Here is a 21952-nt window from a genome sequence, read left to right on the forward strand (position 1 = left end):
CAATTGCTTCGCTTCACCATCTTCGATTGTCAGTACGCCGCATAGTCATCTGCCAGCCCATGTCGTCATGCTCAGAAACAGAGCCATCGCAAGTGCCGACGATGCATCCAGGGCACCCATCCCGCTGGCTATGAAGCAACAACCCTCCTCGGCGATCAAAGCCACACCCTCTCCCGGCCAGCCCGGCCTCCTCTCCATCTCCCAAATCCCCGAGTGGCACAGCGAAAACCCGTATATTCACGGCGGCTCTCCGCCCGTCTGTGCAGCAATCGCGCCGTGCGTCGGGAGCTGGTGCTACCTCCACAACCAGAGCTTCAACATCTACACGCACCTGATCCCGGCAATAGGTGCGCTCGTCGTAAATGCAGGGCTCTCCCGATACTTTTCCGTGTGGTACCCAGACGGCGCTGGACAGACTCGTGTTCCACGTATATCTGACCGCTGTGTCTGTCTGTTTTGGCGTGTCGGCGGCATATCATACGCCGCTGTGTCATTCCAGAGAGCTTGCGGACCTGTGGGTGCGATTGGACTACGTCTCCATTTCGTAATGATACTGGGCTCATTTCTGCCGGGGCTGTATATGGGGTTTTTACTGCGAGACCGTTTTACTAGGTGTCTATCTTGGGATGGCGAGTTGAGCAGTGGTGCCGTCATTGTCTGCGCCTTTGTCCGGAAAGCCGGGGCGGCAGCTGATCGGAGTGGTTTAGATCTTTTCGATGGGCCTGCTCAACGCGCATCTATCCATGAATGGCCGGTACGGGTCGAAAAACTGGCTCCCGTCTCGACTCGTGCCGTTTCTGGGCATGGGGTTCTCGGCGTTTATACCGATTGTTCATGCGGCCATCCTTTTTCCATACGACCAGCTGCAGAAGCAATCCGGCCTGCATTTCTATTAGTTACTTGGAGGGCGTGTTTATGCTGATTGGGTTTTTTTTCCCTGCGGTGGGTGTTTTTGGTCCAAGACGTGTGTGTGTGCTGGTGACGGTTTGCGTGAGCTGACTTGTTTGTCTGTAGACCAGAATTCCGGAGCGCTGGCTTCCAGGGACGTTTGATTATGTCGGCTCGTCGCATCAAATCTTTCATTGTTTTGTCGTCCTGGGTACGTTGAGTCATTTCGGGGGCATCATGTCGGGTTACGACTGTGAGTATGGGAACAGAAGGTGCGCGTTGCATGTGTAGAGAGAGGAGGGAGCCAGGTGCCGAGGTGCTTTGGCTTTGGCATATAGACGGAGGTTTGCATGGTGAGATTGATTTAGATATTTCAGGCACGCCTGGTCATGGAAGTGAAGGGAACATGGGAACACTGAAAGACGCCGAATGTCGTGGTTCGCAAGCCCCAGCCGCAGCCTGGCATAGCAGATGGCGGTGCCACGTCCGTGGAAAGCGGGGGCTTCCACGGCGGATAGAGGCAAGCATGTGGCCAATCAGAGCCAGTAGTGGGCAGTTTGGCAACATTGTACCTTGATGCAGCCACTCAGAGGCCGCAACGAGGCGCCCAGGAAAGGCAAGCGACATGAGTCGATTGGACCCTGGAAAGCCTCTGGCGCTACTCCGTAACGTTAGTAGCTAGTACGTACCACGTAGACTGTTGCACGTCGCCCGTCCATCATCAATCAGTCTGCGCCATCATCGCCAATGGCCTCCCCTGCATAGCCCGTTGCCGCCCAGTCCCCTGCCCTTTGATGGGGCCGGAGCCCCTCTGTGCTTGGTACGCCTGCTGAAGGCTTGGCTCGGGGCCGATATTTCAATGGCGGGAGGACGATCACGAAAATGCATGGAGATGGAGATGGAGAGAGGGAAAGAGAGAGGGAGAGAGAGAGGGAAAGAGGGAAAGAGGGAAAGAGCGGGTGTGAGGGCAAGAGAGACGCAGCAAGAGCAAGGGCCGTGACCAGTTGACCTCCGTTTTACTTTTGTATCCTGCACTTCTTTTCCAATTATACGCCTTCCTCTTGTCCCTGGCCCTCGTCCTCCTTTCAGACTCTGTTTCCGATTTCCTTTGAAACGGTTCCTTCCCCTGCAGGCGGCCGCATCCGAGGCGGCCAGTGCTGCAAGCGAGTCGACCCCGTCCCTCGCCGAGCAAGTATTACGGAGCAACTCCCGTCTGGTTGGGGAAACAAGTCAACTGGTCCAGACAACCCCGCCGTCGAGGTGCCTGACCGGACTGCTCCCGTCGACAGCTCCCAAACATCGGATAGCTTGAGCTCAAGCTCGGCAACTTGGCAGCCTCGATCTTGTTGTCCTCTTAGCACCCTGCAGCGTGTTTTTCCTTCCTGGCCGCTGCAAGCCACGGCCCATACGGACGCCGGTTTCGAATACGCCTACCGAGTACGCATTCTTCGAACACCTGCGCGTTGTTGGTGCGCAAGCTCATTGACTCGTGTCGTCTGAGCGGCACATCTTGTCAGGCATCTGTCAGGCATCTTGCCCACGTCAGTCTGCAAGATGGAGAGAGGTCGTGGAATACCCGACCAGGAGATGTTCCTCGGCAAGCCGGCTCCCGAAGACTGTGATAGTCCCACTGTCCAGCCTCTGCGCATTTTCAAGCCAAAGAGCCCTGAGCCCGCCGGCCGCACCTCAGCTTCTCCTGCGAACAAACATCCGTTCCCTCTGCCACCCGGCGCATCAAGTTCTGCCGCACCGCTTCCCTTCCCAGATGATGACGAGGTGCGCAGGCCGACCGCCCCCAGGCCATACGGCTCGGCATATAACGACACGACGCCTCGTCTGGACACGAGTCCCGTCGAAAAGAGACCTGGCCTGGCCGAGAGGCGAGGCGCCTCACCCAAGGTCATTCATTCACCCACGACTCCCGATGCAGATCGTGGACTATTTTCCCAGCCTTTGAAGGAGCAGCCTCGCCCAAACCCGGCTGTTACAAGCTACCCGACTTATCAAAAGACATGCTATCCGCCTCCAGGCGCCACAACGACTAGCTCCTCGTCTAGCCATGCCGCTTCCTCTTCGCAAGTTCATCCTGGAGACCAAGGTGTAAACCGCTTCGCATCTACGGCTTCAACCTCCACCACTCGAGCTAACCGGGGCTCACCGCCGCCGCCCGAAACTCCTATTGCTGAACCGGGAACCATTCCCGGCGGTGGTATCGAGGCTCGATATGCTGCCTCTGGTATTTCTGGCACGGCCACGCTCACAAGCTTGCAGGCCCATCAAGCACAGAGTGCTGCTGCAGCGCAGAGGCTAGCACAGTACGGAAATCAACCTCCTCCCCAGCGTCCCTGGACACCCACCGAAACCCCGGATCAAGCGCCGTCGGGCCCTCCGACGGTATATCAGGGCTCGAATCCTATCTCTAGTCCCCAACCGCGACTGGGAGCCTCCTCAGCCCCTCCGCACGCAATGCAGGCGCCGAATTCCAGCCAGAACCAACAGAACGCACCCGTACAGATAAGCGTCCTGGAACAGGACTTCCAACGTCTAGGCACCAAGACGCCGCCTCCCGCCTATTCTAGTGTCAACCCCAACGGCACTTCAGCTTATCCCAAGGAGAAGCAGCAACCTCAGCAAGGCGGCCCCGGGGCCGCTGCTGCCACAACCTCACGACCGAACACATCTCCTCCTACAGCAACCGCTTCTGCATCACCTCCGAGTAAACAGGCGGCAGCGGCGGCGGCAGCGGCGGCGGCAGCTCCTGGAATGATTTCGCCAGCGCTTCAACATCCTGGACATCCTGCTTTCGCAAACGATCCAAGACCCGAGCAAAACGGACAGACGCTCTGGTCCCCGGCTGCCAGCATTCCTCTCCAAACACAGACACCAGCCTCTCCTCCGCCATTGCCAGAAGGTTGGATCGCTCATCTGGATCAGAACTCTGGGCAGTACTACTACATCCACCTCGCAACACAGGCAACTCAATGGGAGTTTCCCAAAGGTCCGAATCCTATCTCGCATGAACAGACTCCACTCTCGCCGACGGCCTCGACATATGGAAATCCTTTAACATCGCCCATGTTTGGCAAGCAATCCATGGCCTCGCCCATGTTTCCTCCGCATACTCCAGGTTATGCCGAGAGCATCATGAGCGTCGCTTCGCAAACTCCTACTGCTGTTGGGTTCTCGGGCCCTCCACCTGGTTCGGGTGTGGAAATGTACAGAATTCAACCTACCAACGGTGTATATTTCGGGCCCTATTTGCGCTATGTCAACATGGATATTGAGAACGGAGTGTGGCGCGGAAGCATTCTCATCGTCACAGATGCTCCTCAGCCACCAACAATTCATATACATCTGAGTGTGGACCTATCCCCGAACCCGAAACAACTTGAATCGCGCAACATCTACACTCATCAGCGATGGACATTTCACAAGTACGATATCGAGTTACAAATGAGTGAATCTGGTACAGAGCGTTGGACTTATGCTGTGACTTCTCACTTGGGCTGCACACGATACGAATTCGTCGTTGCAGGTCGATACGAAACTGGCTGGCGCTTTATTGCCCACTCTGGAAATGACTTCGCCGCCAGTACCTCTCAAAATGAAAGGTCACGTCTTGGCGGTGTTGGCTTCATGTGGAAAGATGTTCTGCAGAGAAATGTAGACTGCGGAGGATTCCATGTGCAGCTCGGGCTTGGGGATCAAATCTACGGTGACAGACTGTGGAAAGAGGTTCCGCTGCTGAAACAGTGGCTGGCAATGAGCGGCAGAGATAACAAGAAAAATGTGCAATGGACCGCTCAACACGAGGAGGATGTTGCCCATGCATATTTTCACTTTTATACAAGTCATTTTGATCAACCATTTATGAGGGAGGCGTTTGCCCAGATCCCGCACGTTTTACAAATCAACGACCACGACATGTAAGTAGAGCCAAAGTAAGAGCGATGCCAGCATTCGACCAACTAACTGCATTCAGCTTCGATGGATATGGTTCATACCCCGAGTACATGCAGTCGTCGCCCATATTCAAGAACATTGGCCGCATCGCTACCGAAATGTACCTCGTATTCCAGCACCACACGACGACAGAGATGATGCGAAACATCAGAGCAGATAATGACATCTTCACAATTACCGGCAATGGTTGGCACTTCGTCAAGTACCTTGGTCCGGCAATTGCGGCGGTCGGACCGGATTGTCGATCTGAACGGACACAGGCTCGCGTCATGGCCGGTCCAACCTACCAGGGTATATTTCCCAAAGTCGCAACTCTGCCCCCAAGCGTCCAGCATGTGATATGGATGGTTTCGGTTCCCATTATATACCCAAGATTGGACGCCGTCGAGAGTTTAGCCAATACTGTTGCAGCCGGCAAGAAGGCTGTAAACACCACGTATAATATCCTCGGAAAAGTGACCAGCTCTGTCGCAGGCGTTGTTGGTGGCAAGGAAGTCGTGTCACAGGGCTTCTCGCAAGTCAAAAAGGCGGTCGGCAAGACGGGCCTCATGGGCAACGTATTGAACCAGTTTGGCGAATTGGACATTCAAGAAGTGTTGAAGGACTTGTGGACCCATGACACAAAAGACTTGGAGCGAACGTATTTTATTCGCACTCTGCAAGGCATTGCTCAGCAAAAGGGCATCCGAATGACTTTTTTGTCAGGCGGTACGTACTTTTCTTCCTTGACGACCTGATCCAACTCGCAGTGGGTGAAGAGGGACTCACAAAAAGCAGATGTCGCAGCTTCAGGTGCAGGCCTCGTTCACGATCCAACTCACCCTAGTGATCACAAGACCATGTACCAGATCATCTCCTCTCCCATTGTCTCAGCACCACAGGGTGGCTATATCCTAAAGCTTCTACACAATCAAAAGACGCTCTACGTTCCAAAGAATGGACAAAAATCAACGCACCAAGTTTCTGATACCAAAGAAGACATGATGGAGATTTTTCACACAGACGCCAGCGGTGTCTCTCGCGAGTTGAAGAAGCTGATGGGCCGCAGAAACTACGTGACCTTCCTGGCGTATGACCAAGAAATGGCCAACCAAGTTCCATTCAGTCCCAATCCCAGCATCGGTAGCAGCCAGCAGGGCTTGTCGAAACTCACTCTAGCGGTGGATTTCGTTGTCCAAGGCGACGGGGCGTACACGGCAACTACAAAGTACGGACCAGTAGTTATTCCTCATCTTGAGTATGGGAGGTAATTACTTCTCTGGCGGGAGAGGGTGGAGAGGTGACAAGTTGTTGGAGTGAAGTTTGAAGATTTCGGGGTACACGTCTTGTTGTTTCAGCCTGCTTCTGTTGGATGACTTGGATATTTGACATTCCTTAGTTATTTATGCCAGCATGGCGTCATTTAGCGTTTGAATTTTACCTGACTGATGTTGTCGAGCTTGCAGTATTACTGTATTTGTATATGAAGCACAGTAGGTGGCCATGAGTGATTGTCTTTTTCTTTTCTTTTGCCGTTTCCTTTTCTTTTCCTCTGCTTTTCCTCTGCTTTTCCCTTTCCCTTTTCTATCTCTTCTCTCTCTCTCTCTCTCTCTCTCTTTCTTTCTTTTAAAAAAAAGAAAGAAAGAACAGAATCCTTGTCGCACAGTGGACTTGGCTAGAGCTCGAAATTCCAAATTCTGGGCGCGCGCCATGTTGCGCAAGGCAGGGTCTCACAGGTGGAACAAGTCCTTCAGGATGCGGACAGTATCGTCGGGCGACTTGACGGCGTGGCCAATGGTCCTGGGATCCGAGTAGATCTCCCAGTCATTGCCGCCCTCAAAGGCCTTGTCGCCAAAGAAGTGGATGCTCTTGTACTCGACGCCGCCGGGCTTCCTGGCCTCGTCCTCGAGGTGCTTGAGGCAGTAGGTCTTGTCCCAGCCGGCGGGGAAGACGTCAAAGGAGATCTGCCCGCCGATGGAGTAGGTCAGGCCGAGGTCGGGGAACCGGTCGCGCAGGGCCTGGACAAAGGCCCTCCGGACGCCGGCGGAGCGGTCAAAGGCCTCGAAGTCGTTCCTCTCCTGGGTGCTGGCGTTCCTGCCCACGGGCGACACGTTGATCATGCCGTTGCGGAACTCGACAAAGGTGCCGCGCTTGACGGGGACGTCGAGGTCGGCCAGGTAGTGCAGGATGAAGTTGACGAGCTGCTTGTACTGGTCCTCGCCGATCCAGCGGATGAAGCTGTTGGACGGCAGCTCCTGGCCGAGCTTGTAGGCCGTCAGGCCGTTCTCGGCGAAGCAGAAGTCGAAGAGGGCGGTGACGGGCACGTTGCCTGCCGGGCGGCCGATCTGCTCTTGCTGCTTGGCGAGGTCGGACCCGCCGACGAAGCCGATGGCGCATTTCTGCCGGAGGGCCGCGAGGGTGGCGAGCATTTCGGGCGACGCGTCCTGATGTGGTTTTCAAATTCTCAGCGCGCTGTGTTTGTTTGCACAGCTTGGTGCTGGGTGCTTCGGGGGGGGGAGCGGCGTACCAGGCGGGCGGGCGTCAGGGTCCCGTCCACGTCGAACAGACAGATTGTGTCCCTGAGCGGACGCTCCTCCAGAGGAGGGTAGCTGGGCTGTGGTGCGGCCATCGAGGCTCTCTTGTTTCCGAGGGCCCAGGAAAGGGCGGCGGCGGCGGTGGGAGAGCGGGAGAAGGAGGTTGCAAAGGTGAGTTGTGGAAAGGGAGGGAGGGGGAATCTTCGGGAGTCGGAGTCGGAGTCGGGAGGGGGAGGGGCGAAGCTGCCGAGCGACCGACTGACAGCCGTCAAGATGAGGGGCGCGCATCCTTGACCCATCGACGACAACGTGGCTTGGCTGGCTGCCGAGAGCAAAACTCCCCTGCCTCTCTGCCTTGGCCGACTAGTAGACGCCAGGGATTCCGCGTGCCCAAGACGGGCGGTGCTCTTTTGTTACCTCTACTCTTGATGCTGTTTGCGGGCATTTAATCATGATGCGTACGTAACATGCGCCGAACGAATGCTGTCTGTCCAAGGTTTCCCGCCCGCCAGCCCATCCAGCAGCCCCCAATCTCGAGTGTCCATAACAGTCCAGTCCTCCATGCTACAAAGTCCATAGGAGTAAGAAAAGAGGATGAAAGAACCAGTGTTTGACCACCTTCAACGCCGTGCAAACTAGCCTTCCGTCGCGTGCGATTCATGACTCCTGCCACACCCCCGTCACTTCCACCACGACGTTGGCAATTGTGCTCAGCGTCCAAAGTCCAATCAGTCCAAATCCAATCTTGCGGCTCAAGATCCATTTATTCAACGGCACGATGATCAACAGCAGCGCCAGTATTATGAGAAGTGTGACGGCCGAGATCATGAGCGTCGGTCCGACCTTCACACTGTAGGGTCCGTACCGGATGGGTCGGTCTGGATGCTTGGCATGTTTCTTGTTGGCGTTTTGGACCATCATGAGGACACCGCCGATGCCGATGCCGAGCAATATGTTCAGCATGGGCCCTCCGAAACATGCCGACCTGGAAAAAGCCTTGTCAGCAGGTGCACAACAGAGTCTCGGATGCAACGTACAATGCCATGACCGGGTAGCCCAGTCGCGCTACCGTTATATCAGCGACCAAATCACCCACACTGTTGCCAGCCGCGAAAATGGTCAGCCCAAGCAACGCCTCCGAGATGTTCAACGCGACGCCAAATGTCTTCAAAACTCCAACCACCTCCCCGGCAATCGTCGAAATCCATGCAATGCTAATGATGAACCCGAGGAAACAGAGCAGGAAGTGATACTTCGGCCGTTTATCGTCCGACGTGAACAGAAATAGAAGCGCCAGGAGAATGAGTGACCCGAGCAGAGTATACAAAATCATCTTCACGAGTACTCGCCCGGGGTTGGACCAGTCTTCCGCCATATTCGCCCACAGCATGATCACGGCAAAAAGCGGCCCGGTAAAAAGTTGCACACACACGAGCCACCGGTTCCACGTCGAGAGTTCGCCATTCTCGTTGCAAACAGACGGCATGTCGGACAGTGGCTTCGCGACCTTCCGCCCATTCCTTGCTCCGCCTTCTGAGGAAACCTCGCCATCCGCGTTTTCCAGGGTGATAACCAACGGCGGTGAGCGAGCATCAGCAGTTGTGGCGCTGTTTCTACGGCTGCGGCTCAGCGAGCGCCTTCTGTACCGCTCCCATTCGCCTTCCGGTTCCATGAGCTGCGGTTCGACAGCAACCGCAACCGATTGCGTCTCGTGGCGCAGTTCCCGTCTACCAGAACTGTCCATGATGCTGAGGTCATCCAGTGAGCTTTCGTTTGCCTCAGACTCCACGACCGGCAATGTAATTACCAGTAAAAAGATGCTTGGTACCGATATGATGCTCAAAAACTTGTCCCAGATGGACTTCTCACCCCATGCCTGCAAAGTCGGAAACAGGGTGGCGAGAACAACGTCGGGTGGCGGCAGAAGCGCATATGGCCACCATCGTATCGGCCGTCGACGTGCTGTCATAGACCCTGACATGTCCGGAAAGTAACTCTCTCGGTGCGGTACCGTAGATGGCGGCATCGTGCCTTCTGTCCTCTCTGGGGGTTGGCCAGGTGTGATGGCTGAGGGCGAATCAGTAAAGCGCGGAAAAGGAGAGGATGGCGACGATCCTTCGCTGTGGTTGCTGCGTCCCCCAGGTATGATCAAACGCAGGCCACTAGGTTGTTTGCTATGCTCGTGGGCGCCTGAGCCTGCTCCTCTGGTTTCGATAGAGCCAGTAGGTCCAAGAGGGGGTGGTGCCAGGTTACCACCAACGACATATGCCACAGAAGGGGTTGCTGCACCGCGGGCTGGAGTAGCATGTCCTGGACTCAAATTCGTCGTGCTCGATTCGCTGGAAGTCTCCTCCTCAACTTCTGAAATAGGAACGGGAGCGGACAGCGGTGCTGTCCCAACATATGAGAAAGCTCGCCCACGATGGGAAGCGCCAGGAGTCGACAACGTTTCCCAAAGCCCCGAATCCGGCACCACACTGGTGGTGCCCCTCCTCTCTCGGCCTGCCGGGTGATCCGAGTAGCTCCGTCCGGGGATGTCTGAGAGCTGCAGATTACTCTCTCGCTGTAGTTGGGCCAGGGCGGATCGGAATTCCAAGGCGCCAACCAAACTTGGACGGATCGGGGTCAAGTTGATTGACTTGGTCCTTCCTGTTCGCAAGACCCGCATGCTCCTTGACACTTCGGCGGCCACCATTCTCTCATGATCCTCGTCGCTGCCGTCGTCAATGGGCCCTTCCACGTCGCTGTCCTGATGTCGGTGGTCCATGTCGCCCCTTGGACTTCGCTCCGGGGCCGAAATGTCAGCCCTCACCGAGCCGCTGCGGGAGTCATCCCCAACGTCGTCCTGGGGGTTTTCCGGTTCATCGCGGTATGGCTCTCCGAAAAGTTCATCGCCAGCGCGGCCCACTACGCTGTAGTAATGGCTGCGCGCCTCGCCTTCACGGCGCAGCCGCCGCTTCCTCGTCGTCGAGTACCAATGCCAACTCACCACGGTCACGACGTACACGGCGTAGTAACCCACCATGGCCCAACATTCCCAGAAACGTAACTGACCATCGGCGAGAAAGGCCATTGCGAATGCGACTGCGACGATGAAGAAGCAGATATCTCTGGCATAGGTCCTTCTGTCCACACGGAATTCGCGCACGAGGGCCATGGAACCAGCAACGACACCAGTAATAAAACAGGCAGCGCCGATGAGCTCACCAAGGGCCATGCTAGGGCTGTTGGAGCTCATGGCGGCAAAAGTGCTGAACACGTCGGGAGAGCCATTGCCAAAGGCAAGAAAAGTCACACCGGCGAGACTTTCGCTGAGCCCAAGAATGGCAGCAATGGTGCTCAAATTGATGCTGAAGAAGTCGCTGGCGGCAATGCCAATCGTGGTGAAGAGTAACCCGAGCCAGATGACGAGTAGCGAGAAGGCGATGGGTTTGACGCCGCGAAAGGTACAGAAGTACCACTCGAGGTATGGCAATAGGCCAGCATCCTCATCCACGCAATACTTCTTGACGAAAGCGCACTGATCCGTGGCAGAGTGTACCTCGCTGCAGGCGGGTTCCTTGGCCCGTCGGAAAAGAGCCGGCCGGTGATGCTGTCGCAGCTCGGGGCTTCCATGGCGATGGGCCTGGAGCAGAAGCGAGTATGCCGTCAGCACACTCAGAAGAAGAACCGTGGCGACGAAGGGGCGAGAGCGCAGTCGGCTCCCTCTGGCTGTGGCTGGCTGCATCGTGGAATCGTCTTCATATCGCTGGGCCCGGACGTGCTGCCGATGCGGCGGACCGAGTGGCTAGCTGGACACGAAAAGGAGTAAGGATGGGGGAGAGAGGGAGATATGGGAAGAGGGGATCTACAGAGACATTGGCAACGGATGACGACGTGAAACGTGAAGTGAGAAGATCCGGCAGCTTGGAGCGGTACTCCATGCAGAAGTTGGGATGCAATTGGCCTCGGACGCCAAGGTTGCAGTGCAGGACAATCCGGGACTCGGGGAGGCCGCCCGGCGTGATTGGATGGCCACTTGACCTCTCCGCTTGGGCAGGCAGCAGGCAGGCAGGCAAGGCCGACTCGACCACGGAGTACTCCGTACCAACTACCTACGTAAGGTAACTACCTAGGTAAATAGGTGGGTAGCTACCTGGGTAGGTACTTCAGTACTTAGTCTGGTCTGGTCTTTTGTGCAAGCCGCCACCACCACCAATCTGCACCCACCCACCGCAATGAGCCAGGATGTAGGATGGCCGATCTCCATCTACTTACTGACTTTACCTGTACATGTGCATTTGTTTGTTGAACAAGGCTCTCGCCAACTTGCGAACCCGACCACCACCACCAATGGACCATCTCCCCCCTTCCCCTCCTCTCCGCCGGCCACCGACCACCGACCTTTTCACCTGCTGTCTTGGGGGCCCTTTGTGCTGCGTCGGCATCATCGGTCCTTTGGCTTTGATATCATCCACGAAAATGGTCGACAACGCCATCCGAGGGGAGGGAGCATCAAGAGCCCTTGAAGAGAACCGAAAAGTACAGCTCTTGAATGGATTTTTTTTTCAGCCTTTTTTCCGGAGCAAAGAACGGAACAGACAACAGAATACTTGACGAATACACACGACGCTGTCCACTGCGCACCAGGCTGAGCATGGAGCAAGAATAGCGTCATGTGCAAGCATTCCCGGTCCGTTTCGAAACCACATCAAGGCCATGGAGTTTTGCACGACCTCGGTTGGGAGCGATGTCGATGTAGCTGAAAGTATTGGCAGGAAGCCAGCGTCAATCGTCCAAAGTCAAGCCCGACTGACACGTTGCTCAAACCGTCGGCCTAGATGTCCGTCCGTCTTGCCACCGTGCCACCTACCTATGTAGGTAGGTAGCTAAGTCGGCCCCATCCACCGTCGCACGCCGTCCAATTTGCCGACTAGCTACTCCGTACTAAATGCAAGTACTGTACGAACGGATATTGCTGCCCGGCGTTGTGTGGTCATGTCGTGGTAGGTATGTATTCCAGTGTCCGTTTGTACTCCGTTTGGAGCACTCCATCGTCAATATTTCGCGTCAGTCCGCAGGATTTTGGCTCGGGCCTACTACTTGGCATGTGACGGTTCACGTGCTACATGTGAGGGCTCCCGTGCACACCGGTCTTCTAGCTCGCCTCGTCCCGTGTACCTGCATAGGAGCCGTTGCGATGCCATGTCCGCTCACTTGGTATTACGTACTTCGTACTCCGTACAACCGGCGAACGTTTACCGCCTGGTCCGTACAGACATACACGACGTGCCCCTGCCATATCACGTGCCAGGCGTAGTACTGTAGTCCATCTCGCAGTGGGGTCTTTCTGACTGCCTGGGTCCACAGGCCAAAACACAGAAGATCAGGCATGGAGTCTAGGCCAAGCCAATTAGGCATCTTGTTTACTTTGGCTGCAGCTGCGCGAACCAAGACGCGACGCAGGCCATATAATCAAGCATAACCTCTGCATTTCGCCATACAACAACATCAGGAAATGCCTCGGGTTGCCCAAGTCCCACGCGCCAGAGGCGTCAAATCGACGTCCAGTTCCCTGTCAGCGTCGCCCTTCAAATCTCCCGTAAAGTAAGCGCTCCTCGCCTCGCGTCCTGCGAAGCCCCGAGTTGCCCCCTCATCACAGAACCCCCCCGTGATACAACTCCCCGTTGGCGCATATGTGGACAGGCCGTGTTTTCTCATCAATGTGTTGCTTAGGATTCCTTTGAACGACGATGCGCATGAGAGGGGCCAGCGAATGCATTCACGAAAAGCTCTACACGAAAAGCAGATCAATGAGATCAAGGCAGCGGCGACGCCCCGCAAATCCAGTTCAAGGCTGGATGACATTGAAAATGCGTCGCCAGGCTCGGCACTCGGCACGCCTCGCGGCGGGCGCATAGGCGAAATCACAGAAGAAGTCATGGTGGGAGGTGTGTCGGTGACGCCTATCAAACGAGTTCCGATCCTCGCCAACTTCGAGGAATGGATGAAGATGGCAACAGACAACAAAATCAATGCAACCAACTCATGGAACTTTGCCCTGATCGACTACTTCCACGACATGTCTCTGTTGAAAGAAGGCGATGGTGTCAATTTCCAAAAAGCCAGCTGCACTTTGGATGGGTGTGTCAAGATTTACACCAATCGAGTCGACAGTGTCGCGACCGAGACGGGCAAGCTGCTGAGCGGTCTGGCTGACAGCAGCAGCAAGAAGAAGGGACGCGATGGTGAGGACGCTGATGGAGACGAAAGCGAGGATGAACTGGATGAGGATGGCAACCCTAAGAAGAAGTCGAAGAAGAAGGTACTTCTCGCTGTCCTCCCTCTATCTCAAATCCATTGAATTACGATGGCCCCGTCGCTAATGCGCGCGTCACTCAGACTCAAAGATCATCGGAGGCGACACTTGCTCCCTCGTTCAGTGCGCTGCAGCTGAAGAAGTTTGAACTTGAGTTTACTGTCGACCCTCTTTTCAAAAAGGCATCGGCGGACTTTGACGAGGGTGGTGCCAAGGGCTTGCTGCTTAACCATCTAATGATCGACGCTCAAGGGCGAATTGTTTTTGACAGCAGTGATGATTTCGGCGATGTTGCCCCCATGGAGAAGGATGAACATGGCGAAGTCGAAGGCGCAGACCCAGATGCTGACGAGGCCGACATCACCGTCCAACTCGAAGAGCGGCCAGTAGAAGGAACTCCAGAGGAGGCCGAGGCGCCGGCGGTGGAGATTGACCTTGCATCCTTGGGCCAGAGGTTCTTGCCCAGTCTAAGCCAACTTGACGGGCTGGATGTATGCCCGTCTCTCAAGAACTTTGATATCGGAGATTCATCAGGCTCCATGGATATCCCATTCTTGAAGGCGCCGGAGGACTGGAGAGATGCGGACAAGAATCAAGCAGCGGGCGACCATTCTGGGATGCTTATTGACGACGACGCTCCCATCGGATTTGACGATGACGACTTGGGCCTTGGCAGCTTCGATATCGGCGGCGATGTTGCATTCGGTGAAGGCGGCGAGGCTTGGGCCCGTGACGCAGCTCTCGCACCGCAAATGCGCATATACGATGCAGGAATGGGCGATGATAGTGCCGACGGCGACGGCTTCGACGACAATGGCGAATACATGGTGACCATGGTCAAGCCTGAAAACGCTGATCAGATGCACGAGGACATTCTCGGATTTTTCGATCAGGCTTTGCAGAAGAACTGGAGCAGCGCAGAACATTGGCGAATCCGTAAGATCAAGGACGCCAGTAAGCCTGTCGGCGAGGCGAAGAAACGCAAAGAGAAGGAGCCGTTTGAGATAGACTTTGCCGCACCGCTCGAGTCAACCACGGCGGACATGATTCACACCCCGGCTTCCAGCAACGCCGTCATCAGCATGCCAAAGAAGGACTGGAAGTCCAAGTCGAGAAATCTGCTTCCTGATGACAAACATTTCAACTCCAAGTCACTTTTAAGTCTCTTCCTAAAGCCAAAGGCGCGATTGTCTACCCGCCGGATTGTTGGCGGGTTTGGCCCACGGACAGGTCACAGTCAAGAGCAGAAAGATGACAGCCAGCAGATTGAAATGGACGAGGCTTTCTGGGCCAAGCAAAAGGGACCTGAGGATACGGTTCTCCCCGAGGGCGACTACGATGCCAATTTCTTTCAAGACGACGGCTTGCCCTTCCCAGGTGGCGATGATGCCGATGACGACGATCTGGAGTTTGCAGATGCTCGTGAACATCTGTCACCCGACGGGGATCCAGGCATGACGGAAGCTGGGGGTATCACTGCCATGCTGGGAGGAGAGACATTCACAAATGCGGCGTTTGGCCACACCCTCGTGACGTCAACGAGAAGGATAAGACCAGAATATGTCAACTACGCACGTAAAGCGACAAAGGTCGATGTGCGGCGGTTGATGAAGGAAATATGGAAAGGCATGGCCTTTGACCAGATGGAGGTGAGCGCTCACATTGACCCTGGCGGATGGATGTCGGGGGGGTGGAAAGTCGCGTGTTTCTTGGTTCTGACAAGCCTACAGGCTCCATCCGGGAAAAGAGCGTCGATGACAGCTGCCTCGGAACCAGAAGAGACGCCGCCGCCTTGGGCGGACGACGCGACCCTCAACTTCACCGAGGTCATGAATGGTTTGAAATCAGTATACCCCAAGACTGCCATGAACGACATATCAACTTCGTACTGTTTCATCTCCCTGCTGCACCTGGCAAACGAAAAGGGCCTCGTGATTGACAAGTCCGAAAGCCTGGAGGAGCTGAAAATTCGAAAGGACTGGACAGCAAAGGTAACTGAGGGCGGCGAGTAAAGCATCGCTTCTTCAAGGTGTGTCTCTGATGACGAATGACGAAACGTGTATGAACTGGACGGGACAAGCAGGCACGGGGGGCTCTTTATACATGTTGCAAGTACGATAGTGCAGATACAGCTCGCATACGGAACTCGACACCGGTTGTCAACGTGCGGTGACGGTATGGCGGGCGGCCCGTTGGCCGGATGAGGTTCGACTTGAGCGCGCAGTCTGAGAATCTCTTCTGCATGCAACGGTCGAATAGAATCCGGGACATGAATGACAAGGTTCCAGCAGGCCGTTGCTCCGAAACGTGTCTGCGGGCTGCGCGCGGTTCGGCCCATATGCTTGACCAGATAGTTAGATGGGGCTCGCACATGCCGCCCGCTACATGCAAGGGCACCGGCCATCCGTTGCATCACCACCCAGACGCGCACGCAACAAGCTGGCGCGCTCGTCAGTCTCCGTCAGACCCCTCCTCCCTGAGGCCCGGCCCGAAAACAAGGCGGCTCTCGCAATCTCCCATCGCGTGTCGGTTGCGTGCCGCTGTCCCACCCCTCGCCTCGCCGGCAGCACCTGTGTCCGGGGTCAGGGGAGAAAACATGGGAAACTGTCAAAATGCCATGTCGAAACCCCATGGACAAGTTGATTGTTGTCGTGCATGCACGGCCAGGGCCCAGAACCCCACCCTCGGACTAAAGTCTCCGGTAGCCGTGGTCCTCGCCCTTGATTGGCCACATTCGTTCCCCTCTTCCTGCACTTGGAAATCGGCAGGCCTGCTCTGCTGCCTCTCTGCCTGGCCTTTGGTCTCTTGATCATCATTGCTCCCGCAAACTTTCATCTTCGTCACTCACTTCTTTCCCCCTGGGTTCTCTCGTCACTCCACTCCAGGGATGGAATATACCCGTAACATGTGATATGCCCTCCTCTCGCATCTGTGACCGCCAGTCTCCACGACCTGCAGCAGTCACTCATCATTCACGGCCGACGTCGGCATCCTTTCCCATCACCGCAGCATCTCGAAATCTTTCATGTGCGTCGAATTTTTACCAACAATTGTTGTTCTGGCTAACTGTTACAGTTTTGGTCTTGGCTCGAAAACCTTTCACAACACATCCTGAGCCTCAGGCTTTTGTATACCTCCTTGATATATCCCTTTTGCCTGTCGAAATTCTCCAGCGAAGCCCTCGCCTCTGGGTCCTTCAACCCCATACTCTGTTCGGTGCGCATGCATCGCCAGACAAGAGCCGCGAATTCCACGATTGCTGCCTTCGCCCCAACGCCGTCACCCACCAGCAGGTAAAATGCGTCATATCAAAACGAAAATAAAGAAATAACATGAGATCCCAGTCATTCATATTATGACATAGCCGCAGCCGTTGAAGATTCGAGGGTATCGCCACTGTTCTCCCGTCAACCTGTCAAGCAAAAACACTCCATCTGAGAAAAGACGAAATATCCGGTATTCCGTTGGCCATTTCTAAAACATTAAAATCAAGTTTGTTGTGTCAAATTCATCGCTTCAGCATTCGTAAGAGGCATGCAAGGTCGAAACAAGCCTTGTCTCGGCCTCGCAAATTGGGCCCGACGTTACCGCCGCCCCCCACGTCCGACAATCTCACCAGCTCGCAAAAGGGCATCCATGCCATCGAGATTATCCTTTGCTCTGCGGGATTGCCTGGGGGGTGGCGGCGTCTCATCGGTTGTCATGACCACGTCTCCTTCACTTGACTGTTCGACCTTCATGTGATGGAACGGTGACGAGTCGGATTGAAAGCCTTACAGACCACAGTTAGTCGACATATCTGACCATTTAAAGAACTCAAGAGAAGTATGTACCATAACCGCTAGGGCCATGGGCAAGACCAACGAGAGGCTGATGCGTACTCATTGTACCAGTAGCGCCGCTAAGAATTGGGTTGTGCAGTTTCTCATGGAACGAAGGTCCGACTGAGTTGCGATCCGAGAGCAGAGCATGAATCGGCAACGGACCTTCCCCCATTAGCCGACCAAAGCTACCCACTGAACTACCAGATACGTTGGTGCTGTTCGACGAGGACTCGTGCCTTAAAGTAGGGGGTCGCCCTCCAGGAAGGAAAGATGCGCCATCAAGAGACGTGCGTGCGGAGCCATTTCCTCGTCGACTGGGGTATGAAAGACCGTCTGGGACTGGATGAACAATCGCCTGTTGCCTGCCGTCTAACATGTCGGAAACGGATGGCAGGTGCTGGTGCATTGAATCAGCCCGACCTCTCCCACGCATGGCGGGCTGGTGCCGAGACGGATGATGAGGGTCTGCTGGGCTCCCGTTATCGAATTGCAGCGCCTGCGGAGATGCTCCAGCGTCATCATACGAATTGTGAGCCGATACTGGCGTCGGTGCAGCCGAAGAATGAGGCGATTCGGCAAGCGACGTGGTGGAGTCCACGCGATCTCGTCGGGTTGGTGGTGGTTCACTTCCCTGAAGTCGTTCACTGCTGCTGCTGCCACTGGCGCTTGAATTTGTCGTGTTCGGTGTTGCACTGCTACTCGTACTACCATGACGCAGTCTGGCAGGCTCAACCTTGGCTCTCTTGGAGCCATCTTGCCCTGGGCGAAGTTAGCTTCTGGCTCACCTTTGCTTCTCAAAAGTGTAAAGACAGCACACACGACGGTGGCTTACATCCTCTAAGTGAGAATTCAACTTACCTTTGTACTGCTTGGCCTGTTTCTCTTTAAAGTCATGGAGATATTGCGAGTACTTGCGGTATTCTGGCGTCTTCTTGTATTCCCCCAACTCTCGGTTATACTTTTCTTTTGCAGCGTTGGCTTGACTCTCATAAGTGTCCTTTTCGGCGGGTTGAAGGCTCTGCCAATTCTCTCCCACCAACTTGGCAATCTCCGTAAACGTGAGATTATGGCTTTTGAGATCTTCTCTCATTTCTGGAAGAAAGTACACGGTCAGTCCTTGGCATACGGTTACAGATTTGACATCAGAGGAGATCCTACTGTTCGAGAACAAGACATATGCCGACGGCGGCCGCTCGGGGGAATTTGGATCTGGCTAAAATGACGACATCAGCGTACACATAGCAGAAGATGCAGAGATTCCACTGTATTTCTCACCTTGGGATGCCGCCGGTATTTCCTCTTTGTGACACCGTTGGACTCGGCAGCAGTCCCATCCGGCCGGGACGAATCTCGCTTCACCCCATCTTGCTTTGATTCATCAGATCCCGGCCTAACAGGCGAGCTTAACGACACACTAGGCGCAATGCCCCTGGCATTTGCGATACGCCTCTGCAACTTCTGCGCAAAGTTATTAGTCATCCGTCATGGATTCAGTACCGCAAGTGAGGCATGCACTTACTCTTCGATGGCCTAATTTTACACCCAAAGCATCTCTATTGGCAGCTGTCAGCAAACGACCATTTGGCGTTTGGTTGTCCCACGAGATGGTAGTCATTGTTCCTTACAGATCGGACTCTTGGATATCAAGAATGATTTCCCAGGCATCGAAACCTTGGTCAATAAATGCGTCGAGATATTGGGACAGGCCCAAGTCTGCGAAAATTCGCTCCAGTTCTTGAGTCATACAGCCTGATTTCCGACCAAAGCCAAAATGCTGTGTTGCCCAAGAGATGAAGAGTTCGAGTTTATGTTTGGATATGGCCAAGTGGTCATCATCTAAACATGGGTTGGGTAGTTGCAGGTTGTCCGAGAAGCTCCGATTTTATCAAACGATATACCAATCCAAGGTGGAATGTGGCGACACAACAGGTTCGTAAGATCCCAGAGCAGATACGTCAAGTTGAAACACTGGCTACGACACCTCGACCAAGGTAAAAATGTGTCGAAATGCGCGGTGGGTGCGTCGAGATTCAGCGAATGCCGATCATGAGTGAGGGCGTAGATAGTTATCGTCAGACAGAAAAGTTGACGCAGCACGAAGGGCGGTCGAAGTCAATGACGACTCTAAGCTCGACTCCCAGACCGGTGATATGAGCGGCGATCGAATGTTAACAGCAGGTCGGCGGCAGGGACGGGTTCGACAATGTCGAAACTGGCACGGTTGCGGAGAGGCGAGATGACAAGGGCAGACAGAGTACGAGGACAAGACGGACGTTGTGTGGAGGATGGGCAGGCTAGATGAAGGTCGCAGACACAGCAGGTTGGACCAGATGCGGCATGCTAGTGTGCAGACCAGGTGGGCAATGATGCAAACAATGACGACGAGAGATAGGTTGCAGGAGGATTCAGTGTGTGCGCTGTTGCGTGGTGCTCCTGGATAATTGCTTTGCTGGGTCAGGACGAGCCGGGGGAGGCTGGCAGTACTCCGTACTGTGGATGACGACGGGTACGTTACTCGGTAGTAAGCAAGTACTCGGGGAGAGGCCAGGCGCTCAGATACGGACGGAGCTCACACCGGGGCGCTCGTTGCTTTTTTGCGAGTGGTGTCTGTCTGTGGTGGTCTTTTATTTCCCGCCTAGTGGCCGTTGTTGGACATGACGGTCTCGAGACGGTCTGCCGAATTGTCGTTTTTGGAGACGGAGTATATATATGTGCGCGCGCAATCCCGAGCTGCCGGCGTCGGTTGCCACTGAAGGAGTGAATGCAGTCGAACGGTTTGTTGGAAGTGGACGGGAGGAGGGGAGGTTTGTCGAGAGAAGCGGACGGTTGAGCGCCAGCGAAATGGCTCCCAGCAAGGCCGACAACGGGATCTGTGGTCAACAAAACGGTGCCATGACAGCTAAGGCACACAAAGTTCTAGGCCACTTCAGTGGGCAAAGCTGACGACGGTGGAGAGATCAGGAACGGAGGAACGAATGCTCACATACGGAGTGCAGGGGAGTGAGCGAGGATGAGGATGGGGATGGGCTGGCGAAGCACCCCCCCCCCTTTCGGATAGGGCGTGCGGCTATACAAGGTACATTCGCTGTACTTTGGCGGGTTGACGTCGACAAGACATTTGGCATTCGGCATCACACATTCACCCAATACACAGCGCAGACGAGGACTCCCTCGTTACACTAGCAACTCACCGAGCACGGAGTCGCCATCGAGTGATGCGCTGCCAGCCAGCACCTACGAAGCCGGACCAGGACCCCAGGGGCCAGGACTCAGGATATGCCAATGTTCAAGCCACGTACCTTGCTCGCTCGGCATCATGAAAGCAAGAGGTGGTGGGTTGGGTCGGGTTGGACAGTTCTGACCCTTGCAACTCGTGGCAAGCGGCAATCTCAATCGCAATGGCAATCGCAAAAAGTACCTGCGCATTCATCATGACATTTTGAATTGTGCCAAAGCCAAGCGTTTGCAACGCCAAAGGTACGTACGGTACTCGTTCGTGCTCTCGTGCACACCAAGTACCTGCGAGGTAGGTAGCGAGTGAGTGACTGGTTGACAGAGGCCATCCCGACTCCCCGACCCCGACTCCCGACTCCCGACTCCCGACACATACAGACGTACATGTACGCAACTTTGAGCGGCTCATTTCTCCGTTTCGCTTCTCTGGCAACTGAGTGGCTGCGGGAAGCACGGATAGATGACAAGGACGGAGAGCCATGTTCGCTACTCCGTACATCACACTCCGTCCGTATGCCAACGACGCATCTACCGTAGTCAGTCCTCGTGTACTCGCTCCGTATCGCGGTGCTCGACGTTCCTGCTGCTCACTCACCTGCGGCCGTCAACCTGTCACACCATGTGCAGCTAAATGGCGACCGTTGGCGAATGATGTAATTAACTTGAGATTTGTTCCCCGGTTTTCCACTCCCTAGTGCCCGATGACGCACAAGACTTCGGGGGTTTCACGTCAATGTCGCGGCTTTTTGGCTTCGCTCATCGAGCATCGGAAACCAAGAATCGCAGGGACAAGGAAATGCTCTTTCGAAATCAGGCTTGGGGCCATGGTTCATCCCGCCATGGGACTCACCACCACGGCCATGATCGGCGGCACCGCAGAACAACTAGCTACCCCCCCGGCCTCAGGTACAGACAGAGTAGGGGGAAGTTGGAACTCTCTGAGTCCATCCCGCGGGCCGTGGACCAGTATCCGTTGCCCCGTCCGGCGCACTCCCGGCCATGCTGTCGTTGGTCTCCGGCTGTTCAAGACCTCAGATACAAGTCACTGGGGCGCACGAGGGCCATCATGCCGCTGCAAGTCGTCTCCCCGGGCCAGCAATCCTACATTGCGACACGCCACTTCCACAAGCCTTGCCAAGCCTCGCAAGCCTCCCGGGCTGGAGCTTCGCTCACCCGGGCCATGGCCCACGACACACTTTCAGAGGAGAAGGCTCACCAGCTTCCTCCTGCTG

At 55.3% G+C, this 21952-nt stretch overlaps 6 protein-coding genes across 6 annotated transcripts; 3 read left to right on the forward strand and 3 right to left on the reverse strand.

The window, feature by feature from the left end:
- Positions 1 to 67: 67 nt before the first annotated feature.
- MAM_05897 (uncharacterized protein) lies at positions 68 to 1052 on the forward strand (the record flags this gene model as incomplete). The annotated part of the gene is made up of 2 exons (XM_040824695.1): positions 68 to 347; positions 1015 to 1052. 2 exons carry the CDS (start codon positions 68 to 70, stop codon positions 1050 to 1052), a joined length of 318 nt encoding a protein of 105 aa, XP_040677377.1.
- Positions 1053 to 2442: 1390 nt separating this feature from the next.
- Positions 2443 to 6101, forward strand: MAM_05898 (Fso1-like protein; the record flags this gene model as incomplete). Its single annotated transcript, XM_040824696.1, has 3 exons — positions 2443 to 4814; positions 4871 to 5559; positions 5629 to 6101. The coding sequence occupies 3 exons, from the start codon at positions 2443 to 2445 to the stop codon at positions 6099 to 6101; spliced, it is 3534 nt and encodes a 1177-aa protein (XP_040677378.1).
- Positions 6102 to 6560: 459 nt separating this feature from the next.
- Positions 6561 to 7663, reverse strand: MAM_05899 (phosphomannomutase; the record flags this gene model as incomplete). Its single annotated transcript, XM_040824697.1, has 2 exons — positions 6561 to 7274; positions 7358 to 7663. The coding sequence occupies 2 exons, from the start codon at positions 7661 to 7663 to the stop codon at positions 6561 to 6563; spliced, it is 1020 nt and encodes a 339-aa protein (XP_040677379.1).
- Positions 7664 to 8021: 358 nt separating this feature from the next.
- MAM_05900 (sodium/calcium exchanger protein) lies at positions 8022 to 11091 on the reverse strand (the record flags this gene model as incomplete). Its single annotated transcript, XM_040824698.1, has 2 exons — positions 8022 to 8349; positions 8402 to 11091. 2 exons carry the CDS (start codon positions 11089 to 11091, stop codon positions 8022 to 8024), a joined length of 3018 nt encoding a protein of 1005 aa, XP_040677380.1.
- Positions 11092 to 12861: 1770 nt separating this feature from the next.
- Positions 12862 to 15674, forward strand: MAM_05901 (condensin complex component cnd2; the record flags this gene model as incomplete). The annotated part of the gene is made up of 3 exons (XM_040824699.1): positions 12862 to 12950; positions 13080 to 13668; positions 13746 to 15674. 3 exons carry the CDS (start codon positions 12862 to 12864, stop codon positions 15672 to 15674), a joined length of 2607 nt encoding a protein of 868 aa, XP_040677381.1.
- A 1572-nt stretch (positions 15675 to 17246) lies between these two features.
- MAM_05902 (high mobility group protein) lies at positions 17247 to 19230 on the reverse strand (the record flags this gene model as incomplete). The annotated part of the gene is made up of 6 exons (XM_040824700.1): positions 17247 to 17434; positions 17496 to 18245; positions 18345 to 18699; positions 18762 to 18944; positions 19006 to 19039; positions 19112 to 19230. The coding sequence occupies 6 exons, from the start codon at positions 19228 to 19230 to the stop codon at positions 17247 to 17249; spliced, it is 1629 nt and encodes a 542-aa protein (XP_040677382.1).
- Positions 19231 to 21952: the final 2722 nt, after the last annotated feature.

The sequence above is a fragment of the Metarhizium album genome, assembly GCF_000804445.1.
Source record: "Metarhizium album ARSEF 1941 chromosome Unknown scaffold_16, whole genome shotgun sequence".
Taxonomy (NCBI): Eukaryota; Fungi; Ascomycota; class Sordariomycetes; order Hypocreales; family Clavicipitaceae; genus Metarhizium; species Metarhizium album.